The 19,144-nt window shown below is 48.6% G+C and overlaps 1 protein-coding gene across 2 annotated transcripts in view; it reads left to right on the top strand.

The window, feature by feature from the left end:
- Positions 1-19,144, top strand: part of paxbp1 (PAX3 and PAX7 binding protein 1) — an 81,572-nt gene that overhangs the window by 20,684 nt on the left and 41,744 nt on the right. For both annotated transcript variants that reach the window (XM_065004994.1, XM_065004995.1), the window contains exons 5-8: positions 6,955-7,058; positions 9,168-9,370; positions 13,470-13,659; positions 14,541-14,664. In XM_065004994.1, coding sequence (XP_064861066.1) covers positions 6,955-7,058; positions 9,168-9,370; positions 13,470-13,659; positions 14,541-14,664 — 621 coding nt within the window. The remainder of the gene's footprint in view (positions 1-6,954; positions 7,059-9,167; positions 9,371-13,469; positions 13,660-14,540; positions 14,665-19,144) is intronic.

The raw sequence follows: 19,144 nt of genomic DNA, 5'->3' as shown, positions 1-19,144 counted from the left end.
GTATACCAGGATAGCAGAGGAGATAGGTTAGTTACATTTACACTGAGTATACCAGGATAGCAGAGGAGATAGGTTAGTTACATTTACACTGAGTATACCAGGATAGCAGAGGAGATAGGTTAGTTACATTTTACTGAGTATACCAGGATAGCAGAGGAGATAGGTTAGAGTATACCAGGATAGCAGAGGAGATAGGTTAGTTACATTTACACTGAGTATACCAGGATAGCAGAGGAGATAGGTTAGTTACATTTACACTGAGTATACCAGGATAGCAGAGGAGATAGGTTAGTTACATTTACACTGAGTATACCAGGATAGCAGAGGAGATAGGTTAGTTACATTTACACTGAGTATACCAGGATAGCAGAGGAGATAGGTTAGTTACATTTACACTGAGTATACCAGGATAGCAGAGGAGATAGGTTAGTTACATTTACACTGAGTATACCAGGATAGCAGAGGAGATAGGTTAGTTACATTTACACTGAGTATACCAGGATAGCAGAGGAGATAGGTTAGTTACATTTACACTGAGTATACCAGGATAGCAGAGGAGATAGGTTAGTTACATTTACACTGAGTATACCAGGATAGCAGAGGAGATAGGTTAGTTACATTTTTACACTGAGTATACCAGGATAGCAGAGGAGATAGGTTAGTTACATTTACACTGAGTATACCAGGATAGCAGAGGAGATAGGTTAGTTACATTTACACTGAGTATACCAGGATAGCAGGTTAGTTACATTTACACTGAGTATACCAGGATAGCAGAGGAGATAGGTTAGTTACATTTACACTGAGTATACCAGGATAGCAGAGGAGATAGGTTAGTTACATTTACACTGAGTATACCAGGATAGCAGAGGAGATAGGTTAGTTACATTTACACTGAGTATATCAGGATAGCAGAGGAGATAGGTTAGTTACATTTACACTGAGTATACCAGGATAGCAGAGGAGATAGGTTAGTTACATTTACACTGAGTATACCAGGATAGCAGAGGAGATAGGTTAGTTACATTTACACTGAGTATACCAGGATAGCAGAGGAGATAGGTTAGTTACATTTACACTGAGTATACCAGGATAGCAGAGGAGATAGGTTAGTTACATTTACACTGAGTATACCAGGATAGCAGAGGAGATAGGTTAGTTACATTTACACTGAGTATACCAGGATAGCAGAGGAGATAGGTTAGTTACATTTACACTGAGTATATCAGGATAGCAGAGGAGATAGGTTAGTTACATTTACTGAGTACAGGATAGCAGAGGAGATAGGTTAGTTACATTTACACTGAGTATACCAGGATAGCAGAGGAGATAGGTTAGTTACATTTACACTGAGTATAGATAGAGGAGATAGGTTAGTTACATTTACACTGAGTATACCAGGATAGCAGAGGAGATAGGTTAGTTACATTTACACTGAGTATACCAGGATAGCAGAGGAGATAGGTTAGTTACATTTACACTGAGTATACCAGGATAGCAGAGGAGATAGGTTAGTTACATTTACACTGAGTATACCAGGATAGCAGAGGAGATAGGTTAGTTACATTTACACTGAGTATACCAGGATAGCAGAGGAGATAGGTTAGTTACATTTACACTGAGTATACCAGGATAGCAGAGGAGATAGGTTAGTTACATTTACACTGAGTATACCAGGATAGCAGAGGAGATAGGTTAGTTACATTTACACTGAGTATACCAGGATAGCAGAGGAGATAGGTTAGTTACATTTACACTGAGTATACCAGGATAGCAGAGGAGATAGGTTAGTTACATTTACACTGAGTATACCAGGATAGCAGAGGAGATAGGTTAGTTACATTTACACTGAGTATACCAGGATAGCAGAGGAGATAGGTTAGTTACATTTACACTGAGTATACCAGGATAGCAGAGGAGATAGGTTAGTTACATTTACACTGAGTATACCAGGATAGCAGAGGAGATAGGTTAGTTACATTTACACTGAGTATACCAGGATAGCAGAGGAGATAGGTTAGTTACATTTTACACTGAGTATACCAGGATAGCAGAGGAGATAGGTTAGTTACATTTACACTGAGTATATCAGGATAGCAGAGGAGATAGGTTAGTTACATTTAGGTTAGTTACATTTACTGAGTATACCAGGATAGCAGAGGAGATAGGTTAGTTACATTTACACTGAGTATACCAGGATAGCAGAGGAGATAGGTTAGTTACATTTACACTGAGTATACCAGGATAGCAGAGGAGATAGGTTAGTTACATTTACACTGAGTATACCAGGATAGCAGAGGAGATAGGTTAGTTACATTTACACTGAGTATACCAGGATAGCAGAGGAGATAGGTTAGTTACATTTACACTGAGTATACCAGGATAGCAGAGGAGATAGGTTAGTTACATTTACACTGAGTATACCAGGATAGCAGAGGAGATAGGTTAGTTACATTTACACTGAGTATACCAGGATAGCAGAGGAGATAGGTTAGTTACATTTACACTGAGTATACCAGGATAGCAGAGGAGATAGGTTAGTTACATAGGTTTACACTGAGTATACCAGGATAGCAGAGGAGATAGGTTAGTTACATTTACACTGAGTATACCAGGATAGCAGAGGGTTAGTTACATTTACACTGAGTATACCAGGATACAGGTTTTACACTGAGTATACCAGGATAGCAGAGGAGATAGGTTAGTTACATTTACACTGAGTATACCAGGATAGCAGAGGAGATAGGTTAGTTACATTTACACTGAGTATACCAGGATAGCAGAGGAGATAGGTTAGTTACATTTACACTGAGTATATCAGGATAGCAGAGGAGATAGGTTAGTTACATTTACACTGAGTATACCAGGATAGCAGAGGAGATAGGTTAGTTACATTTACACTGAGTATACCCAGGATAGCAGAGGAGATAGGTTAGTTACATTTACACTGAGTATATCAGGATAGCAGAGGAGATAGGTTAGTTACATTTACACTGGCCAGGATAGCAGAGGAGATAGGTTAGTTACATTTACTGAGTATACTGAGATAGGTTAGTTATTTACAGGATAGCAGGAGGAGATAGGTTAGTTACATTTACACTGAGTATACCAGGATAGCAGAGGAGATAGGTTAGTTACATTTACACTGAGTATACCAGGATAGCAGAGGAGATAGGTTAGTTACATTTACACTGAGTTACCAGGATAGCAGAGGAGATAGGTTAGTTACATTTACACTGAGTATATCAGGATAGCAGAGGAGATAGGTTAGTTACATTTACACTGAGTATATCAGGATAGCAGAGGAGATAGGTTAGTTACATTTACACTGAGTATATCAGGATAGCAGAGGAGATAGGTTAGTTACATTTACACTGAGTATATCAGGATAGCAGAGGAGATAGGTTAGTTACATTTACACTGAGTATACCAGGATAGCAGAGGAGATAGGTTAGTTACATTTACACTAGGTTAGTTACATTTACACTGAGTATACCAGGATAGCAGAGGAGATAGGTTAGTTACATTTACACTGAGTATATCAGGATAGCAGAGGAGATAGGTTAGTTACATTTACACTGAGTATATCAGGATAGCAGAGGAGATAGGTTAGTTACATTTACACTGAGTATATCAGGATAGCAGAGGAGATAGGTTAGTTACATTTACACTGAGTATACCAGGATAGCAGAGGAGATAGGTTAGTTACATTTACACTGAGTATACCAGGATAGCAGAGGAGATAGGTTAGTTACATTTACACTGAGTATACATTTCAGGATAGCAGAGGAGATAGGTTAGTTACATTTACAGGATAGCTGAGTATATCAGGATAGCAGAGGAGATAGGTTAGTTACATTTACACTGAGTATATCAGGATAGCAGAGGAGATAGGTTAGTTACATTTACACTGAGTATACCAGGATAGCAGAGGAGATAGGTTAGTTACATTTACACTGAGTATATCAGGATAGCAGAGGAGATAGGTTAGTTACATTTACACTGAGTATATCAGGATAGCAGAGGAGATAGGTTAGTTACATTTACACTGAGTATATCAGGATAGCAGAGGAGATAGGTTAGTTACATTTACACTGAGTATATCAGGATAGCAGAGGAGATAGGTTAGTTACATTTACACTGAGTATATCAGGATAGCAGAGGAGATAGGTTAGTTACATTTACACTGAGTATACCAGGATAGCAGGTTAGATGAGCAGGATAGCAGAGGAGATAGGTTAGTTACATTTACACTGAGTATATCAGGATAGCAGAGGAGATAGGTTAGTTACATTTACACTGAGTATATCAGGATAGCAGAGGAGATAGGTTAGTTACATTTACACTGAGTATACCAGGATAGCAGAGGAGATAGGTTAGTTACATTTACACTGAGTATACCAGGATAGCAGAGGAGATAGGTCCACAGGGATGCTGGCCCATGTTGACTCTACATGTTGACTCTACAAGGTGTCTAAAGCGTTCCACAGGGATGCTGGCCCATGTTGACTCTACAAGGTGTTGAAAGCGTTCCACAGGGATGCTGGCCCATGTTGACTCTACAAGGTGTTGAAAGCGTTCCACAGGGATGCTGGCCCATGTTGTCCCTACAAGGTGTTGAAAGCGTTCCACAGGGATGCTGGCCCATGTTGACTCTACAAGGTGTCTAAAGCGTTCCACAGGGATGCTGGCCCATGTTGACTCTACAAGGTGTCTAAAGCGTTCCACAGGGATGCTGGTCCATGTTGACTCTACAAGGTGTTGAAAGCGTTCCACAGGGATGCTGGTCCATGTTGACTCCAATGCTTCCCACAGTTGTCAAGTTGACTGGATGTCCTTTGGGTGGTGGAACATTCTTGAAAGAAAAAAAAAAGGAAACTGTTGAGCGTGAAAAACCCAGCAGCGTTGCAGTTCTTGACACACTCAAACCGGTACCCCTGGCACCGACTACCATACCCCTTTCAAGGGCACTTAAATAGTTTGTCTTGCCAATTCACCCTCTGAATGGCACAATCCATGTCTCGGCTGTCACTGATTTGAAGTGGATTTAACAAGTGACATCAATAAAGGAACAGCTTTCACCTGGTCAGTCTGTCATGGAAAGAGCAGGTGTTTTAATGCTTTGTACGCTCAGTGTATACTACTACTACTACCGATATACCACTACTACACTACCGATATACTACTACCACCAATACACTACTACTACCAATCTACTACACTACCGATCTACTACTACCACTACTACTACTACCTATATACTACTACGGCTACTACTACTACCAATATACTGCTACAACAACACTACCAATATACTACTACCACCAATACACTACTACTACCAATCTACTACACTACCGATATACTACTACTACTACCGATATACCACTACTACACTACCGATATACTACTACCACCAATACACTACTACTACTACTACTACTACTACTACTACCAATCTACTACTACACTACCGATATACTACTACACTACCGATATACTACTACTACCAATCTACTACTACGGCTACTACTACCTATATACTACTACGGCTACTACTACTACCAATATACTGCTACAACAACACTACCAATATACTACTACTACCAATATACTACTACTACTACTACTACCAATATACTACTACTGCCAATATAATACTACTACTGCCAATATAATACTACTACTGCCAATATAATACTACTACTGCCATATATAATACTACTACTGCCAATATAATAATACTACTACTGCCAATATAATAATACTACTGCCAATATAATAATACTACTGCCAATATAATAATACTACTACTGCCAATATAATAATACTACTACTGCCAATATTATCAACCTTCCCAAGTTCTCTCACGTCACCCCGCTCCTCCGCTCTCTCCACTGGCTTCCAGTTGAAGCTCGCATCCGCTACAAGACCATGGTGCTTGCCTACGGAGCTGTGAGGGGAACGGCACCTCAGTACCTCCAGGCTCTGATCAGGCCCTACACCCAAACAAGGGCACTGCGTTCATCCACCTCTGGCCTGCTCGCCTCCCTACCACTGAGGAAGTACAGTTCCCGCTCAGCCCAGTTAAAACTGTTCGCTGCTCTGGCCCCCCAATGGTGGAACAAACTCCCTCACGATGCCAGGACAGCGGAGTCAATCACCACCTTCCGGAGACACCTGAAACCCCACCTCTTTAAGGAATACCTAGGATAGGATAAAGTAATCCTTCTCACCCCCCTTAAAAGATTTAGATGCACTATTGTAAAGTGGCTGTTCCACTGGATGTCTTAAGGTGAAAGCACCAATTTGTAAGTCGCTCTGGATAAGAGCGTCTGCTAAATGACTTAAATGTAAATGTAATATAATAATACTACTACTGCCAATATAATAATACTACTACTGCCAATATAATAATACTACTACTGCCAATATAATAATACTACTACTGCCAATATAATAATACTACTACCAATATAATAATACTACTACTACCAATATCAATATACTACCAATTTACTACTACTACCAATATACTACTCGTAGACTGGCCCAGAAAGACTCCCAGCTGTAATCGCTGCCAAAGGTGATTCTAACATGTCAAACATTTTGACTTTGTCATTATGGGGCATTGGGACATTGTGATGAGATGATGTCATTATGGGGCATTTTTCAAACATTTCTAAAAACAGCTTTTCACTTTGTCATTATGGGGCATTGTGATGTCATTATGGGGCATTGTGATGTCATTATGGGGCATTGTGATGTCATTATGGGGCATTGTGATGTCATTATGGGGCATTGTGATGTCATTATGGGGCATTGTGTATTTTATTTTAAGGTGTATCACAACAAAATGTGGAATAAGTCAAGGGGTATGAATACATTCTGGAGGCCCAGTATCTAACTCCACATTCCCCTCCCTCTCTCTCTCCTCCCTTTGTCCTCTACTAGGTATAGAGGGTAGTGATGACGAGGCGTTGGATACTGGAGGTCAGGATGAGGAGGTGTCACGCTGGGAACAGGAGCAGATACGCAAAGGGATCAGCATCCCCCAGGTAACACACCCACCAGCATCCCCCCCCAGGTAACACACCCACCAGCATCCCCCCCAGGTAACACACGCACCAGCATCCCCCCAGGTAACACACGCACCAGCATCCCCCCAGGTAACACACGCACCAGCACCCCCCCAGGTAACACACCCACCAGCATCCCCCCCAGGTAACACACGCACCAGCATCCCTCCCCCAGGTAACACACGCACCAGCATCCCTCCCCAGGTAACACACGCACCAGCATCCCTCCCCCAGGTAACACACGCACCAGCATCCCTCCCCAGGTAACACACGCACCAGCATCCCTCCCCAGGTAACACACGCACCAGCATCCCTCCCCCAGGTAACACACGCACCAGCATCCCTCCCCCAGGTAACACACGCACCAGCATCCCTCCCCAGGTAACACACGCACCAGCATCCCCCAGGTAACACACGCACCAGCATCCCCCAGGTAACACACGCACCAGCATCCCCCCAGGTAACACACCCACCAGCATCCCCCCAGGTAACACACGCACCAGCATCCCTCCCCCAGGTAACACACGCACCAGCATCCCTCCCCCAGGTAACACACGCACCAGCATCCCTCCCCCAGGTAACACACGCACCAGCATCCCTCCCCCAGGTAACACACGCACCAGCATCCCTCCCCCAGGTAACACACGCACCAGCATCCCTCCCCAGGTAACACACGCACCAGCATCCCTCCCCAGGTAACACACGCACCAGCATCCCTCCCCAGGTAACACACGCACCAGCATCCCTCCCCCAGGTAACACACGCACCAGCATCCCTCCCCAGGTAACACACGCACCAGCATCCCTCCCCCAGGTAACACACGCACCAGCAGCCTCCCCCAGGTAACACACGCACCAGCATCCCTCCCCAGGTAACACACGCACCAGCAGCCTCCCCAGGTAACACACGCACCAGCATCCCTCCCCCAGGTAACACCAACATCCCCCAGGTAACACACGCACCAGCACCCCCCCAGGTAACACACGCACCAGCATCCCCCAGGTAACACACGCACCAGCATCCATCCCCAGGTAACACACGCACCAGCATCCATCCCCAGGTAACACACGCACCAGCATCCTCCCCCAGGTAACACGCACCACATCCCCCAGGTAACACCACCAGCCCCCAGGTAACACACGCACCAGCACCCCCCCAGGTAACACACGCACCAGCATCCCTCCCCCAGGTAACACACGCACCAGCATCCATCCCCCAGGTAACACACGCACCAGCATCCATCCCCCAGGTAACACACGCACCAGCATCCCCCCATCCCCCAGGTAACACACGCACCAGCATCCCCCCCAGGCATCCCATCCCCCAGGTAACACACGCACCAGCATCCCTCCCCAGGTAACACACGCACCAGCATCCCCCCCAGGTAACACACGCACCAGCATCCATCCCCCAGGTAACACACGCACCAGCATCCATCCCCAGGTAACACACGCACCAGCATCCATCCCCCAGGTAACACACGCACCAGCATCCATCCCCAGGTAACACACGCACCAGCATCCATCCCCCAGGTAACACACGCACCAGCATCCATCCCCCAGGTAACACACGCACCAGCATCCATCCCCCAGGTAACACACGCACCAGCATCCATCCCCCAGGTAACACACGCACCAGCATCCATCCCCCAGGTAACACACGCACCAGCATCCATCCCCCAGGTAACACACGCACCAGCATCCATCCCCCAGGTAACACACGCACCAGCATCCATCCCCAGGTAACACACGCACCAGCATCCATCCCCAGGTAACACACGCACCAGCATCCATCCCCCAGGTAACACACGCACCAGCATCCCTCCCCCCAGGTAACACACGCACCAGCATCCATCCCCCAGGTAACACACGCACCAGCATCCCTCCCCAGGTAACACACGCACCAGCATCCATCCCCCAGGTAACAGCATCCTCCCCGCACCAGCATCCATCCCCCAGGTAACACACGCACCAGCATCCATCCCCCAGGTAACACACGCACCAGCATCCATCCCCCAGGTAACACACGCACCAGCATCCATCCCCCAGGTAACACACACACCGTAGATATGATGATGTTGTTGTGTAGGTCCAGTCCTGCCAGCCAGACGACAACGGTAGCGTGTACTACCACAGCAGCAGCTACGACCCCCAGCAGCCCTACAGCTCTACCTACAGCCTGCCCTACTCCTACAGCAGCAAGCCTGAGGGTTGCACACTGGTCTACAGTGTCCCTGGCGGTGACCTCTCACCTGTCACTACTGACCTGGTCAAGACACGCCTCAGAGACAGGTACCTGACCGATCCAGTACACTACTGACCCTAACGGTGACCTCTCACTACTGACCTGGTCAAGACACGCCTCAGAGACAGGTACCTGACCGATCCAGTACACTACTGACCCTAACGGTGACCTCTCACTACTGACCTGGTCAAGACACGCCTCAGAGACAGGTACCTGACTGATCCAGTACACTACTGACCCTAATGGTGACCTCTCACTACTGACCTGGTCAAGACACGCCTCAGAGACAGGTACCTGACTGATCCAGTACACTACTGACCCTAATGGTGACCTCTCACTACTGACCTGGGGAAGACACGCCTCAGAGACAGGTACCTGACTGATCCAGTACACTACTGACCCTAATGGTGACCTCTCACTACTGACCCTAATGGTGACCTCTCACTACTGACCCTAATGGTGACCTCTCACTACTGACCCTGACGGTGACCTGACACCGCTGACCCTGACGGTGACCTGTCACCGCTGACCCTAACGGCGACCTGTCACCGCTGACCCTAACGGCGACCTGTCACCGCTGACCCTAACGGCGACCTGTCACCGCTGACCCTAACGGCGACCTGTCACCGCTGACCCTAACGGCGACCTGTCACCGCTGACCCTAACGGCGACCTGTCACCGCTGACCCTAACGGCGACCTGTCACCGCTGACCCTAACGGCGACCTGTCACCGCTGACCCTAACGGCGACCTGTCACCGCTGACCCTAACGGCGACCTGTCACCGCTGACCCTAACGGCGACCTGTCACCGCTGACCCTAACGGCGACCTGTCACCGCTGACCCTAACGGCGACCTGTCACCGCTGACCCTAACGGCGACCTGTCACCGCTGACCCTAACGGCGACCTGTCACCGCTGACCCTAACGGCGACCTGTCACCGCTGACCCTAACGGCGACCTGTCACCGCTGACCCTAACGGCGACCTGTCACCGCTGACCTGGGCAAGACACGCCTCAGAGACAGGTACCTGACTGATCCAGTACACTACTGACCCTGACGGTGACCTGTCACTACTGACCCTGACGGTGACCTGTCACTACTGACCCTGACGGTGACCTGTCACTACTGACCCTGACGGTGACCTCTGACCGCTGACCTGGGGAAGACACGCCTCAGAGACAGGTACCTGACTGATCCAGTACACTACTGACCCTAATGGTGACCTGTCACTGCTGACCCTGATGGTGACCTGTCACTGCTGACGGCGACCTCTCACTACTGACCCTGACGGCGACCTCTCACTACTGACCCTGACTGCGACCTCTCACTACTGACCCTGACGGCGACCTCTCACTACTGACCCTGACGGCGACCTCTCACTACTGACCCTGACGGCGACCTCTCACTACTGACCCTGACGGCGACCTCTCACTACTGACCCTGACGGCGACCTCTCACTACTGACCCTGACGGCGACCTCTCACTACTGACCCTGACGGCGACCTCTCACTACTGACCCTGACGGCGACCTCTCACCACTGACCCTGACTGCGACCTCTCACCACTGACCCTGACGGCGACCTCTCACCGCTGACCCTGACGGCGACCTCTCACCGCTGACCCTGACGGCGACCTCTCACCGCTGACCCTGACGGCGACCTCTCACCGCTGACCCTGACGGCGACCTCTCACCACTGACCCTGACGGCGACATCTCACTGCTGACGGTGACCTCTGACCGCTGACCCTGACGGCGACCTCTCACCGCTGACCCTGACGGCGACATCTCACTGCTGACGGTGACCTCTGACCGCTGACCCTGACCTCTCACCGCTGACCCTGACGGCGACCTCTCACCGCTGACCCTGACGGTGACCTCTGACCTCTGACCCTAACGGTGACCTGTCACTACTGACCTGGGGAAGACACGGTGCCTTTGGAATGACTTCAGGTCCTTTCACTTTTTCCACATTTTGTTAAGTTACAGCCTGAATTATTATTATTAATTATTACTTATTCTAAATTGGATTCAGTAGTTTTTCCCCCTCATCAATCGCCACAGAATACCCCATAAAGACTGTTCTATAAATAAAAAGCATTTACATCAGTATTCAGACCCTTTTATTCAGTACTTTGTTGAAGTACCTTTGGCAGCGATTACAGCCTCTAGTCTTCTTGGGTATGAAGCTACAAGCTTGGCACACCTGTATTTGGGGAGTTTCTCCCATTCTTCTGTCAGGTTGGATGGGGGGGCGTCGCTGTACAGCTATTTTCAGGTCTCTCCAGAGCTGTTCGATTGGGTTCAAGTCCTGATACTGGCTGGGCCACTCAAGAACATTTAGAGACTTGTCCCGAAGCCACTCCTGCGTTCCCTCGATCCTGACTAGTCTCCCAGTCCCTGCTGCTGAAAACCATCCCTACAGCAGGATGCCACCACCACCATGCTTCACTGTAGGGATGGTGCCAGGTTTCCTCCAGACATGATGCTGCCACCACCATGCTTCACCGTAGAGATGGTGTCAGGTTTTCTCCAGACATGATGCTTGACATTCAGGCCAAATAGTTCAATCTAGGTTTCATCAGACCAGAAAATCTTGTTTCTCATGGTCTGAGGTGCCTTTTGGCAAACTCCAAGTGGGCTGTCATGGGAGGCCACTTCTCAGTAAAAGCTATGTCTGGCCGCTCTACCATAAAAGCCTGATTGGCGGAGTGCTTCAGAGATGCTTGTCCTTCTGGAAGGTTCTCCCATCTCCACAGAGGAACTTTGGAACTCTGTCAGTGACCATTGGGTTCTTGGTCACCTCCCTGTCCAAGGCCCTTCTCCCCCAATTGCTCAGTTTGGCCGGGCGGCCAGCTCTAGGAAGAGTCTTGGTGGTTCCAAACTTCCATTTAAGAATGATGGAGGCCACTGTGTTCTTGGGGACCTTCAATGTTGCAGACATTTTTTGGTGGCCTTCCCCAAGATCTGTGCCTCGACACAATCCTGTCTCTGAGCTCTACGGACAATTCCTTCGACCTCATGGCTTGGTTTTTGCTCTGACATGCACTGTCAACTGTGGGACCTCATATAGACAGGTGTGTGCCTTTCCAAAATCATGTCCAATAAATTGAATTTACCACAGGTGGACTCCAATCAAGTTGTAGAAACATCTCAAGGATGATCAATGGAAACAGGATGACACCTGAGCTCAATATCCAGTCTCTTAGCAAAGGGTCTGAATACTTATGTAAATAAGGTGTTTCTGGTATTTTATTTTTGAAACCTTTTTTTATTATGGGCTTTTGTGTGTTTTTAATGTAACGTAACGTAACAAAATGTATCTGCCAGATCCAGACTCCAGCGCTTCTCTACTGGTGGGTCGCGACCCAAATGAGGTTTTGAATGAGTCTCGAGTGTCTGAATTAAGTCAAATAAAAAACATTATTATTTAAAATAAAATACTCCAGTCTTGGAAGTTACACGACTTTCTACCAGGTAGAAATTAAAATGGTCAAATTAATGTCATTTAAATAATGACATCTGAACTATTTTTCTTCAAATCACCGTATGTTATTAGCAGTGCCATTTAGCGTATTTGGTGGATTAGCATTCAGCGAAAGCTTAGCATTATTGTCATTTGGTGGATTAGCATTCAGCGAAAGCTTAGCATTATTGTCATTTGGTGGATTAGCATTCGGCGAAAGCTTAGCATTATTGTCATTTGGTGGATTAGCATTCAGTGAAAGCTTAGCATTATTGTCATTTGGTGGATTAGCATTCGGCGAAAGCTTAGCATTATTGTCATTTGGTGGATTAGCATTCAGCGAAAGCTTAGCATTATAGACAATGGAAAGGTGGGACCGTTCCCTCTTTCATATCATTGGTACATTCACTAAGAATATAACGTTAGTCGTTTTTCCATAGTTTCTTTTGTTCTTTTGGTCAGTCCTGTATTTTGCGCCAGTCCTGATAAAAGCTGGTTTAAGCAGTGTAGTTAGCCTGATCACAGCTCTGTCGACCAATAGAATGCCACATCAGTTGTTAGTAAACCAAGCTTCGTGGGTTAATTTCACAGCAGTCACCCTCTCTCTCTCCTGTCTGTCTGTTAGGCTCAGATCCACTCAACTCACCCGGTCTGTCTCGCGTGTCTTCTTCTTTCTCTCTAGGCTGAGCCAGATGCGTGTGGGGCATGATGCTAATGCTAAGCGCTACGATCAGATCCAGGAAGAGCTCGAGGCAGCTCAGAACACCATTTGCAGGCTCGAGGGTTCATCCAATGACGACGCAGAACAGTATAAATTCTTGCAAGAGATGCGAGGGTATGTTCGAGACTTGCTTGAGTGTTTCGGTGAAAAGGTAAGGGAGAAATTCTTTGCCTCTCTTCTTCGTTTTCTGTTTTTTATTTTCTTTTCGTTGTGGGTTAATATAATAATTATTTATTTTTTTAAATTAGTAACATAACAAATTTGATATGAACTTTGATGTAAATTTTTTTTTTAAATTTCTGCTTTTAAATGAGATGCCCTTTTTAAATTTTTTTTTTTTTTTTAGTTTAGAGCTATTTATTTGTTGCATCCATTTGGTTGATCTTTAACTGAATGTCTCTGATCCTCATAGTGAGTGTCTATTACAACTATTAACCGCTACAATATTTATCATAAACTATAACTTTTGATTTAATCTTAACATCTGACTGGTGTTAGTTCTACAGCAGGTGTGTTCTAGGTGTGACTCCAGAGAGGAGGAGTCTCCTCGATGAACCTGCTAGCTAAACTGACCATCAGCTTCTCTCTCTCTCTCTCTCTCCTAACACTCACTTCCTCCTTCAGCTCTTCCTTAGTGGAATGATGCATGATGGTCAATGGAGTCTCTTTGGTGTGGGGGGCTGAGGGCTTTTTAGTGATTTTTTTTAAAAACTCACTCGACTGCGCGGTTTAAACTGTTTAGTGAAGGAAACCTGAATTATGATGTTGGACATGGTCCCGTTTTTATAGATTTAGAATGAACAGACTAAACACCTCCGATTTGAGAAATAAACTACAACATTTAACTTTGACTGATATTCCTGTCTATAGTCACACCTCTCGCCACAATTGGGACGTGTCAACCTGTCAGTCAAGCGTCTCTCTCGGGCCCTTGCACCAATGAGGTCTCCCGGTGACCCGGCGGTCGGTCAGCCTGAGCAGGGCGTGTTCTGTGTGGAGGTCGGAGGTGACGTTTGGGCGTGTATGTTTCAGGTTCCCACCGTGGCGGAGCTGGAGGGCAACATGCACCAGTTACTAAGGCAACGGGCCTGTCGGCTGGTCCAGCGGCGCCAGGATGATATTAAAGATGAATCGGCGGAGTTTGCCAGCCTTTCAAGTCAGTCCATCTTGAAGGTTTTTATTATTTACTTGAACGGCCTCGTTGGTTCTCTCTCTGTGTGTGTGTGTGGTGGTTGTGTGTGTACGTGCGAAGCCCCCCCCCCCCCCCACTCTTATTTTCCTTAAGTGTTAACCCCCAAACCCTTCTCATGTGTCCCTGTCTCCCCCGTGTCTCTCTCTGTCTCTCCCCCGTGTCTCTCTCTGTCTCTCCCCCGTGTCTCTCTCTGTCTCTCCCCCGTGTCTCTCTCTGTCTCTCCCCGTGTCTCTCTCTGTCTCTCCCCGTGTCTCTCTCTGTCTCTCCCCGTGTCTCTCTCTGTCTCTCCCCCGTGTCTCTCTCTGTCTCTCCCCCGTGTCTCTCTGTCTCTCCCCGTGTCTCTCTCTGTCTCTCCCCGTGTCTCTCTCTGTCTCTCCCCCGTGTCTCTCTCTGTCTCTCCCTGTCTCTCTCTGTCTCTCCCTGTCTCTCTCTGTCTCTCCCCCGTGTCTCTCTGTCTCTCCCCCGTGTCTCTCTGTCTCTCCCCCGTGTCTCTCTGTCTCTCCCCCGTGTGTCTCTCTCTCTCTGTCTCTCTCCCGTGTGTCTCTCTGTCTCTCCCCCGTGTGTCTCTCTGTCTCTCCCCCGTGTCTCTCTGTCTCTCCCCCGTGTGTCTCTCTCTCTCTGTCTGTCTCTCCCCGTGTGTCTCTCTCTCTGTCTGTCTCTTCCCCCGTGTGTCTCTCTCTCTGTCTGTCTCTTCCCCCGTGTGTCTCTCTCTCTGTCTGTCTCTTCCCCCGTGTGTCTCTCTCTCTGTCTGTCTCTTCCCCCGTGTGTCTCTCTCGGTCTGTCTGTCTCTTCCCCCGTGTGTCTCTCTCGGTCTGTCTGTCTCTTCCCCCGTGTGTCTCTCTCGGTCTGTCTGTCTCTTCCCCCGTGTGTCTCTCTCGGTCTGTCTGTCTCTTCCCCCGTGTGTCTCTCTCGGTCTGTCTGTCTCTTCCCCCGTGTGTCTCTCTCGGTCTGTCTGTCTCTTCCCCCGTGTGTCTCTCTCGGTCTGTCTGTCTCTTCCCCGTGTGTCTCTCTCGGTCTGTCTGTCTCTTCCCCGTGTGTCTCTCTCGGTCTGTCTGTCTCTTCCCCGTGTGTCTCTCTCGGTCTGTCTGTCTCTTCCCCGTGTGTCTCTCTCGGTCTGTCTGTCTCTTCCCCCGTGTGTCTCTCTCGGTCTGTCTGTCTCTTCCCCCGTGTGTCTCTCTCGGTCTGTCTGTCTCTTCCCCCGTGTGTCTCTCTCGGTCTGTCTGTCTCTTCCCCGTGTGTCTCTCTCGGTCTGTCTGTCTCTTCCCCGTGTGTCTCTGTGTCTCCCCCCTGTCTGTCTCTTCCCCGTGTGTCTCTCTCCCCTGTCTCTCTCTTCCCCGTGTGTCTCTCTCTTCCCCCGTGTGTCTCTCTCTCCCCCGTGTGTCTCTGTGTCTCCCCCCGTGTCTCTCTCCCCCGTGTGTCTCTGTGTCTCCCCCCGTGTGTCTCTGTGTCTCCCCCCGTGTGTCTCTGTGTCTCCCCCGTGTGTCTCTGTGTCTCCCCCCGTGTGTCTCTGTGTCTCCCCCGTGTGTCTCCCCCCCGTGTGTCTCTGTGTCTCCCCCCGTGTGTCTCTGTGTCTCCCCCGTGTGTCTCTCTCTGTCTCTCTCTTCCCCGTGTGTCTCTCTCTTCCCCGTGTGTCTCTCTCTGTCTCTCTCTTCCCCGTGTGTCTCTCTCTTCCCCGTGTGTCTCTCTCTGTCTCTCTCTTCCCCCGTGTGTCTCTCTCTTCCCCCGTGTGTCTCTCTCGGTCTCTCTCTTCCCCGTGTGTCTCTCTCTTTCCCCGTGTGTCTCTCTCGGTCTCTCTCTTCCCCGTGTGTCTCTGTGTCTCCCCCCGTGTGTCTCTGTGTCTCTCTCTTCCCTCGTGTCTCTCTCTGTCTCCCCCGTGTGTCTCCCCCCGTGTGTCTCTCTCTGTCTCTCTCTTCCCCGTGTGTCTCTCTCTGTCTCTCTCTTCCCCGTGTGTCTCTCTCTGTCTCTCTCTTCCCCCGTGTGTCTCTCTCTTCCCCGTGTGTCTCTCTCTTCCCCGTGTGTCTCTCTCGGTCTCTCTCTTCCCCGTGTGTCTCCCCCCGTGTGTCTCCCCCCGTGTGTCTCTGTGTCTCCCCCCGTGTGTCTCTGTGTCTCCCCCCGTGTGTCTCCCCCGTGTGTCTCTGTCTCCCCCCGTGTGTCTCTGTGTCTCCCCCTGTGTCTCTGTGTCTCCCGGTGTGTGTCTCTGTGTCTCCCGGTGTGTGTCTCTCCCCGTCTGATTGGTGTGAGCCTCGTTGTCAAGTGAGCTTGGTGAGAGAGGGAGACGTGAGCTTTGTTCCGAGTCCTGACCGCACAGTGTGATGTGTAAAAGGTCGACGCTGTTTCAGCTTTGCTCCTCCATCTGTTGTGGCTCAGATGACTGTTACAGACAGAACTACAGACGGTCTTGTCTGTAGTTGTCCGTAGACCTGTAGTCCTTTTATATCACTGACCGAAAAAGACTATGACTGCAATGTCAGTGAGATTCAGACAGGTCCTAAAGGGAATGCTAATTAATAGGATGGTGCTCACCACAGACAGGTAAGTGTGTTAAGTGGATTCAAGACAGTTCTGTGTCTCAGTGATGATCCAAGCAGAACAACAATGCCATTAGGACAGTAGACCGGGACAGTAGACCGGGACAGTAGACCGGGACAGTAGACCGGGACAGTAGACCAGGACAGTGAATGTTTCTGCATTAGGACAGTAGACTGGGACAGTAGACTGGGACAGTAGACTGGGACAGTAGACTGGGACAGTAGACCGGGACAGTGAAAGTTTCTGCATTAGGACAGTAGACCAGGACAGTAGACCGGGACAGTAGACCGGGACAGTAGACCGGGACAGTAGACCGGGACAGTAGGGACAGTAGACCAGGACAGTAGACCAGGACAGTGAATGTTTCTGCATTGGGACAGTAGGCCGGGACAGTAGGCCGGGACAGTAGGCCGGGACAGTAGACCGGGACAGTGAATGTTTCTGCATTGAGACAGTAGACCGGGACAGTAGACCGGGACAGTAGACCAGGACAGTGAATGTTTCTGCATTAGGACAGTAGACCGGGACAGTAGACCGGGACAGTAGACCGGGACAGTGAATGTTTCTGCATTAGGACAGTAGACCAGGACAGTGAATGTTTCTGCATTAGGACAGTAGACCAGGACAGTAGACCAGGACAGTAGACCAGGACAGTAGACCAGGACAGTGAATGTTTCTGCATTATGACAGTAGACCAGGACAGTGAATGTTTCTGCATTAGGACAGTAGACCAGGACAGTAGACCAGGACAGTGAATGTTTCTGCATTAGGACAATAGACCAGGACAGTGAATGTTTCTGCATTAGGACAGTAGACCAGGACAGTAGACCAGGACAGTAGACCAGGACAGTGAATGTTTCTGCATTAGGACAGTAGACCAGGACAGTGAATGTTTCTGCATTAGGACAGTAGACCAGGACAGTAGACCAGGACAGTAGACCAGGACAGTGAATGTTTCTGCATTAGGACAGTAGACCAGGACAGTAGACCAGGACAGTGAATGTTTCTGCATTAGGACAGTAGACCAGGACAGTAGACCAGGACAGTAGATCAGGACAGTAGACCAGGACAGTGAATGTTTCTGCATTAGGACAGTAGACCAGGACAGTAGACGGGACAGTAGACCGGGACAGTAGACCAGGACAGTAGACCGGGACTGTAGACCAGGACAGTGAATGTTTCTGCATTAGGACAGTAGACCAGGACAGTAGACCAGGACAGTAGACCAGGACAGTGAATGTTTCTGCATTAGGACAGTAGACCGGGACAGTAGACCGGGACAGTAGACCGGGACAGTAGACCAGGACAGTAGACCAGGACAGTGAATGTTTCTGCATTAGGACAGTAGACCAGGACAGTAGACCAGGACAGTAGACCAGGACAGTAGACCAGGACAGTAGACCAGGACAGTAGACCAGGACCGTGAATGTTTCTGCATTAGGACAGTAGACCAGGACAGTAGACCAGGACAGTAGACCAGGACCGTGAATGTTTCTGCATTAGGACAGTAGACCAGGACAGTAGACCAGGACAGTAGACCAGGACAGTAGACCAGGACAGTGAATGTTTCTGCATTAGGACAGTAGACCAGGACAGTAGACCGGGACAGTAGACCAGGACAGTGAATGTTTCTGCATTAGGACAGTAGACCAGGACAGTAGACCAGGACAGTAGACCAGGACAGTAGACCAGGACAGTGAATGTTTCTGCATTAGGACAGTAGACCAGGACAGTGAATGTTTCTGCATTAGGACAGTAGACCAGGACAGTAGACCGGGACAGTAGACCAGGACAGTGAATGTTTCTGCATCAGGACAGTAGACCAGGACAGTAGACCAGGACAGTGAATGTTTCTGCATTAGGACAGTAGACCAGGACAGTAGACCAGGACAGTGAATGTTTCTGCATTAGGACA

Source organism: Oncorhynchus nerka, linkage group LG19 (genome assembly GCF_034236695.1).
Source record: "Oncorhynchus nerka isolate Pitt River linkage group LG19, Oner_Uvic_2.0, whole genome shotgun sequence".
In the NCBI taxonomy this organism is placed as follows: Eukaryota; Metazoa; Chordata; class Actinopteri; order Salmoniformes; family Salmonidae; genus Oncorhynchus; species Oncorhynchus nerka.
This window is presented reverse-complemented; position numbering and strand designations above follow the sequence as displayed.